Raw genomic sequence first — 7,736 nt, 5'->3', positions numbered from 1 at the left:
TTTTATAGGCTTAAAGTATGATTTACTTTGAAGCCTTTTTAATTGCCTAAATATTAAAAAGGCTTCAAGCCAAGCTAGACCAATTGTAGGCTCATGCTTGAGCTTAACAAAAAGTCTACATATAGGCTCACGCACATACCTAGGCTTTAGATTTTCGTAACAGGTTAGGACCTAATTTTTTAAAGCTCAACTCCGCCTATTGCCACCTCTATGAGAGGGAACAACGAAATATATGTCAAAATGTGTACTGTTAATACATGCAATTAATAAAATTCACTAGAAGTGTATTTTCTATCAACGTCGAATTAGCCATCAAGTCTTTACATTGAGAATGTGTTGACTTACAGAACGTTTGGTTCATATATAGAATAAATTTGAAGGGAATAGAAATGCTACTTATAAGGAATAGAACATGAATTGTATTTTATTGTTTGGTTCACTTAAGGAATAGATTTAGAAATTGTATTCCAACGTTTGGTTAGTTAAATGAATAGAAATGAAATATATGTTTAAAAGACATAAATACCATTACATAAAATTTATTATTATTATTATTATTATTATTATTATTGTTATTGTTATTGTTATTGTTATTGTTATTGTTATTATTATTATTACATAAGATTTTTATATACTATTATTCTATAGCAATTACAATATTAAAAAAATGATCTAAAAATTGTGAAACGGCGTCGTATTGGATGAGTCCACGGCATAACAACTGGCTCCTCCGCTGGGTTCACAGTTCCAATTAGAGATTCCCTGTATAAGAGCTTCCTTTCACCAATTAGGCAATTATATTTACTTCAAGACATGTTTCCGTCATCTCTACTCCCATCGTTTTGGTGTTTCTGTTTTTTTTGCGCGAGGTTCAAATCCTACGGTGATCGTGAAGCCGAAGGAGCGTGGTTGTTCATCTAGAGCTTCTTTTTTTATGGAAATATAATATTTAGAAGTTTCCCATGGTTTAGTTAAATGTTGAGAAAGAAAAAGTTAGATTAGTCGCAGATATTAACGAGGTTGCTGTTACATCCTTCCTTATCTACCAAGATGTTGTACCTAGTAAGCTATTTTACAGTACAAAAAAGAATATGTAGAAAGCTTGAGATGTTCATAGACCTACTCCACTTGCCTGGGCTTGTCCTGTTAAAGGAAGGATACTCCCCGAGTCGTTACTGGCCCCTTGTCTTGACAGCCTTTTTCTGAGAGACTCGTGACATGGATCAAAGAACTCATGCCGGAGGGCTTCCTCTGCACTCATCCTCAATCTCGGGTTTACTGTCAAACACTTATCCACCAGATCAAAAAGCGATGCAGGAATGGCATCAAGCAAATCTGGTCGTCGTGTGTTCCTGGTACACCACTCTCGTAGTTTAACCGAAGGCAAGGATTTTACATCGAAGAGCTCCTGGTTCACGATGGCATTTCGTCAGAGCAAGAACATAAGCAAATAATGTTTGAGCGAAAGGTGAGTGAGTGAGTGATTGATACCGCTGGGAATGATGACTCGCGGTTGTGCAGTTTGGCCACTTCCCATAAGTCTTCACTGCCCCTCAACTTTGCAACCTCTTTTATGTTCCTGTGTGAATGATGCAAAAAGCAAAACTTTGTTCAGTTTTCAGATCAATCAATACAGTTGCAGAAAATTGTGTGGACACAGAATGTTTTCTCACTGATCAGGGTCTCCAGCAAAGGGGGTTCGCCCTATCATAAGATACAGTAAGCTGACACCAGCTGACCAAACATCAAGCTTGGCACCTTGATGAAGAGATCTCAATAATACCTGAACAAGGGACAAATGTAACGCTTATAATCCGAAGAGACAAACATGGACTCAGAAGATGTTCAAATTAGTAGTTGTTTCAGTATAACAGTTAACCAATACAGCTTTAACTGCACTAGTCCAAGAATGCAGATTACTTGTGGAAACACCTGTTGAACTTGAATTTACAGTAATTACAGAAAAAATACAAAAAACAAAAAAAAAATCAAAAAAAAAAAAACAAAAACAAAAACAAACAAACAAACAAATGTGTCTAACCACAGTGTTAGCTTAAATTACTAACCTCTGGAGCCCTGAAACCCTTCGTCCCAACACATGAACCTTCCCGCTTTTGCTTTCCATCACCTAGAAGTAGCAGCAAGTATAATACATAATTAATCATAATGCAGATTTGAGGTCTATCACTTCAGATCATACACATGCAAATTAGAATTACCTTTACTCTTGAGTAACCCAGCACCACGAATGCCAATTCCAGAAGAATGCAGTGGCATGGGAGTTACATAAACAAATTGCCTGTCTTCTTTTCCAGGAGGTGCTGCAATCCTCTTTCTCTTAGAAGTGGGACCTTTCACTTCCCTATGGTTTGCACCTTGCAGTGCTTCCTGCGCCAGGCTGATCAGCTCCTTCCTACCATGGCATGGGAGAGGCTGTCTCAACCTTTCCGCTGATGGGGTTCTGGTGCTTGTTGGTTCCTTTGTAGAAGTTAACCCTGAGCCATCAGCACCTTGGCTTTTTATTATATTCCTACTCCCAATATCAGGGTGAACCTTTTCTAAGCCATCCTTCATTTTTGTATTCTTAGGCTGTAGAGTCCTCTTGATGCCTTTCGCTGCTGCTTCCTGATTGACGGTTTCTAAAAGCGTCATGTTTGGAAATCTTCTACTTTTAATTGGAGGAAGAGATTTTTTAAGGCTAAGAGGGGTTTCATCAAAGCCTGTAGCCTGTTCCAATTTTGTCTTATCTGTAGATTACGAGCAGATTGATCAGTGAAGTTAAATATGTAACAGGATAACCTCAACAAAAGAGAAGCAATTTATTATCTGGCTTTTGAACAGTTGCCAAATCCTCATTTTAATCACTAACAGATCTTGTCTAAAATATAGAAGATAAGACAACACTTTATCAAGAGTGCATTAAGAATTACCTGCAATTCCATATTTTTGGTTCATATCCTGTTTAAAGAATGACAATATATCAGTTTACACCATATTCAATAGGAAAAAAAAAAAAAGGAAATTGGAATGAAGTGTTCTATAAATTTGGAATACTACTCACCAAGGCTAGGTTAAAATCAATGAGGTAACCTTTATTTAGTTTACGAGAATAAAGAAAGTTTCCCGGTTTGACATCCCTATGAACAATACCCTGGAAGCAAAGAATAATAGGTTAAATGCACTCTAAAAATACCTTTCACTTAATGTTCCAATATGTCATCAGCTAGTTGAATCTCACCTGCTTATGAAGACAAGCAAGGGCCTTGAACATACAGTATCCATACCACTGGATCTGGAAAACATCTATTTCTTTCTTCAAAACCTAGTGGTTAATTCAAAGTTGAGTTTGAGAAGACTAATATTTAAAATGTCAATTAGTTTGGGGCACTTAAGAAAAGACATGAAAATATTACATCAGGTCTGTCATGCTCCACATGCTCTAAAACTAGGCAATCAGAACTTCCATTCTTGATCGATCCTTCATATTTAATCACAAAATTCTTGCCCCTAGAACAAAGTATAATTCACTGATTAAGATAAATTTATTATTAGAAAATAGAATTAGATAAACAAATATTTAATGATCATCATATTGAATCCACATTTTTACCCAAATCGCTCCAGCATCTTGACCTCATTAAGGACATGTTGTCTGTTGGCATTAGAATGAGGACCTGCAGAATCATGAATATTATAAGCTTATATGCAGGAACATTTGTTCAAGCACAGCATTCCGCAGTCCCTTAACAAGGCAATATCGATGGGTACAATTACACATGGAAATTCAGTCTAATTAAATAGACACATTGAGAGCCAATATTTCAAAGTGCTTGCTTATTTATTAAGGCAAAAACCAGTCACAGAGCTTCTCTTTCAACAATGCATTTGCATCTCATAACTTTGTATCTCAGCTTTTGCTGGCATGACATTGTATTCCTATAAGTGTTCCTTCAATAAACAGTTCAACATATTGCTCTTTTTTTCTTTTCCTTTCACCAAAACACATACATGTGTACAAATTTGGAGCATATGTTTCTAAATTACATCTCTTTAACATGAGTATATGTTTCTAAACTACATTCCTTTCACATCCAAATTGAAGATAAGAATGAAAAATCAATTCCTTTAACAGTTAAATTAAACTGACCGATAAACCAGAAACAATCACAAAGAACACTATATTTGCAAAGTACACATTGTGTACAAATTTATTTTTAAAGACTGAACATCAAAATATAAAGCATAATGCATTGTCTTACATTTGATTGCAAATTTTTTCCCATCACTTTTCCTCCTTGCCCTATACACTGTTCCATAACCACCTGCAACACATTTTTTGAAGAAACCATTTGATAACATTGAAAAATGGCAACACTGGATGAAACTCAGTCAAAGGTATCATACCTGAACCCTCTTCTTCCTCAACAGCAAAAGACTCGAAGTTTGGCAGCTCTTTTTGCTCTATTTGTTCCTACCAAAAATATTTTGAAGAAGAAAATTACATACCAGCTTTAGCTCACCGCACATTATAGGAAGACTTTATTAGATACCGTATAAAGGAAAATGCAATATTTGCAGCTTACTTTTGCAGAGTGGGGATTTAAGTCTTGTCTTTTTTCTTTAAAATTTCCATTCCTTGTTTTGGTATCCAAAAGCATTTCATGATTATAATTTGGCTTCTTTGCAGAGATTGGCTTCACATCTCTATTAATTGGCTCCTTCTCTGGACAAGGACTGACCGGCACATCATTATCAAGTGGCTTGTAGACATCATGATTATAATTTAGCTTCTTCTTTGCAGAGATTGGCTTCCCATTTCTATTAATTGGCTCCTTCTCTAGAAAAGGACTGGCCGGCGCACCATTGTCAAGAGGCTTGTAGACAGTTGGCTGTGCAGTAATCAAGGCATCCTTAAGAACGCATTTTGAACTAGGAGCACATGTTGCAAGTTGCTTCCCATCAAAAGACAATTTTTGTCCTAAGATAGCATGACTATGTATTGGCACCTTATTTTCCTCATCATCCAAAGATTTGAACAAACCACTCCCCACAGTTGCTGCATGAATGTTATGGTGGCCTTCAGCTGACTTCTCTCTGTTACTTGAGTTAATTGGTATATGGTTGACACCAAATCTATTTCCAACTGTGCAAGAGAATAGTTCTTCTATTCCTTCCACAGATCTTTCAGTTTCAATGATCCTTGGATAGGAATAAATAGCTGTATCAAGCTCTGCTGCTGGAACTGGTGTCCGTTGATCTAACAAGCAAGAAGTTATTTTGGAGTTTACTTTAATTTTAGTAATATCATACACCTCCATTTCTGTACTTGCTATGTGATTTTCCACTAGACCAGTCCGCTGAAGTGGCTTTAATTGAGGGGTGGAATATGTGTTCACTTTCTCTATTGGTTCAGGGAAGTTCAAAAAAGTCTCATCATACAGGAACTCAGCTTTAGACACAATTGAATGTACAGTACCTGCTTCAGTTTTGCTTCCAATTTTATCTGACATTGGTTCATCATTACATTGTATGCTATCAGATCCATGTCTAAAAGCCTCATTGCAGACATCAATACTGCAGGTAGTAAATATTTTCCCCAGTCCATTGTCAGAGGCCAAGCACAATGGTTCCCAAGTATCTATGTTCATACTCATATAATTGTCATCCTGAAAGCATTCCTGTGAAAGTATTGTATCCCAGAAGCATAAATATTATCATTTTATACGTTGGAACATGGAAGAAAGTTTTGAAAGAAACAAAAATACCAATCTGCTGTAACTAGATAATAAGAGGCAAGAGCATGTGAGCAAACCCAGCAACCACCTGTCGGGTATGGTATGTATACATTTTAATTAAGTGGTATATTACTTTCAGTAGACCAATCCACATTCTCCTAATGCCACCACCCTCTCACTCTTTACTCCCATCACCACTTTCATTAGAGCAGTTCTTTCTAGGCACTTTCTTTTCCCTCACCCTTTTTCCAAGCACTGTGTTTGGTAGACCAATTTTCTCTTTTCTGTAATCAAGGATATATTTCTATTTTTAATTTTCTAAGAACCAAAGTGAACAATATGCAGCCTTTTCAAACACAAATATCAACAAATTGTAATTTGGTCCCACATTGACAAAATATTAAACCAGCCAGTGATTAAGTATTAGTCTGTGGCTTTGGTGAAATTCTGATATACTGAACCACTTGCCAAATCTCAGCCCTACTTCTAGTAAGGTATTATCCTGGTAAGGAAAATTCACACATACTATCTGGCTATACCTATTCTAATTTTCCAGTTCACAAGCTAAAGCATAACTTATTTTGTAAACTCAGGTGAGATATATAACTATTTTGTAATATTCATACCAAATTACCTTAGCATATACATCCTGCGTCTCTCCAGGCAATTCCATCACCACATGATTTCCTTTCTCGGCTGCAAATTACCAATTTAAAATTTTAATTAAACTTGTAAAGCAGAATTTCAAACCAAACCAAACCAAAAAAAATTAGAAAACTACGGAGTATAAAAAATAATGTCTACTCTTCTCACCATACAAACTATCTAAAGTTCTTCTCTTTTTTAACACAGGCAACCCATCCACTGTCCATCTCGTCCTTTTCTTCTTCCTGTAATAAGTCCGCAACTCACCGTCAACAGCTCTTCCAGACGTGAACCCTTCGAACTTTAATCCAGGAAAAACAGCGGCAATTTCGTTCACACACGCAACAAATTTAGCGAATGTAATGTACACAACCGGAGAGAACGTGACGAGGCATTCTCGAGTCAAATGGAGTGGAGAATAAGGGATCGTGCAAAGGAATTGAATGAAATCCGGAGTGGTATGGAAAAGCGTACACCGAGATGCGAGCTCTGGCGGCAGGGCTGGCCGTCGAATTGACATGAGCAGGGCGAAAACGTGCCATGCCTTGTGTAAATCGGTGAGAGTTGCGCCGGCGGCGGCGAGTGGGCGAGTGAGTTCTGAGCAGGCCTGCGGAGCCTCCATTACTGCCTAGATCTGAAACTGTAGAAGCGCATGTGCATGAAGCGATTGAAAAATGAGGAAAAGGTCGCGAAGATTTGCAGGAAGGATTCTAGAGACTAGAGAGTGGGGTAGAGAGGAGCGGGAAAATTGTGTTTTGTAGGGTTTGAGATTTTGGCACGTGCGGAGTTCCCGCCAATTCATTTGCCTGAAAATATTAATGTGTATTGGATTGCTTTAGCCAGTTAGAATCAAATTGGGCGGCCCATATAGCAAACAATATTTGTATGGGCCTGTTATACACTTGCATAAGGCCCAATATCCCTAAAAAGGAAAATTATTAATTGTGTGAACCATAATTCACACAGTGCTATGTGAACCATAACAAAAATTACATTTTTAATATATTAAAAATACAATATTCATGTACTAAATGTACATTATACAAAATAATATACTTTCAGTATTTAAATAATGTACTTCATTGAATACAATGTACATTTTTAATATACTACAAGAACACTATTTGATAGTATGGTTCACATATTTGATGTATAAATTTCATTTTTGTCACATTTAATTTTTCTGGACTTTTTTTTTAATAAAAAATTCAAAATTTGTTAACACTTCAAATTTAAAGTCACATGTTTTCACCTTGAAAGCGTTTATAAACTTTGTTACATTTTCAATCAAGCCAACATGATTCTAACTAAAAGATGTAATGCATTCAAACTGTTTTCTATTTGGTGATTCAGGTA

General features: G+C 36.5%; 1 protein-coding gene across 1 annotated transcript; it reads right to left on the bottom strand.

Moving 5' to 3' along the window:
• Positions 1-966: 966 nt before the first annotated feature.
• LOC116002255 lies at positions 967-7,152 on the bottom strand. Its single transcript, XM_031242361.1, has 15 exons — positions 6,549-7,152; positions 6,370-6,431; positions 4,584-5,678; positions 4,405-4,471; positions 4,260-4,322; positions 3,611-3,674; positions 3,414-3,507; positions 3,239-3,322; positions 3,062-3,151; positions 2,931-2,958; positions 2,220-2,747; positions 2,067-2,128; positions 1,674-1,783; positions 1,492-1,579; positions 967-1,408 (listed from the first exon to the last, which is right to left on the bottom strand). The coding sequence occupies exons 1-15, from the start codon at positions 7,000-7,002 to the stop codon at positions 1,112-1,114; spliced, it is 3,186 nt and encodes a 1,061-aa protein (XP_031098221.1). The 5' UTR covers positions 7,003-7,152; the 3' UTR covers positions 967-1,111.
• Between the last annotated feature and the right edge of the window lie 584 nt (positions 7,153-7,736).

Source organism: Ipomoea triloba, chromosome 13, assembly GCF_003576645.1.
Source record: "Ipomoea triloba cultivar NCNSP0323 chromosome 13, ASM357664v1".
In the NCBI taxonomy this organism is placed as follows: Eukaryota; Viridiplantae; Streptophyta; class Magnoliopsida; order Solanales; family Convolvulaceae; genus Ipomoea; species Ipomoea triloba.
This window is presented reverse-complemented; position numbering and strand designations above follow the sequence as displayed.

Coding starts and splice junctions, on each gene's coding strand:
- LOC116002255 (XM_031242361.1), bottom strand. CDS start 7,002: ATGGAGGCTCCGCAGGCCTGCTCAGAACTCACTCGCCCACTCGCCGCC. Junction 3,508..3,610: donor AAGATGCTGGAGCGATTTGG/GTAAAAATGTGG, acceptor ACTTTGTTCTAG/GGGCAAGAATTTTGTGATTA. Junction 1,409..1,491: donor GCGAGTCATCATTCCCAGCG/GTATCAATCACT, acceptor ATCGTGAACCAG/GAGCTCTTCGATGTAAAATC.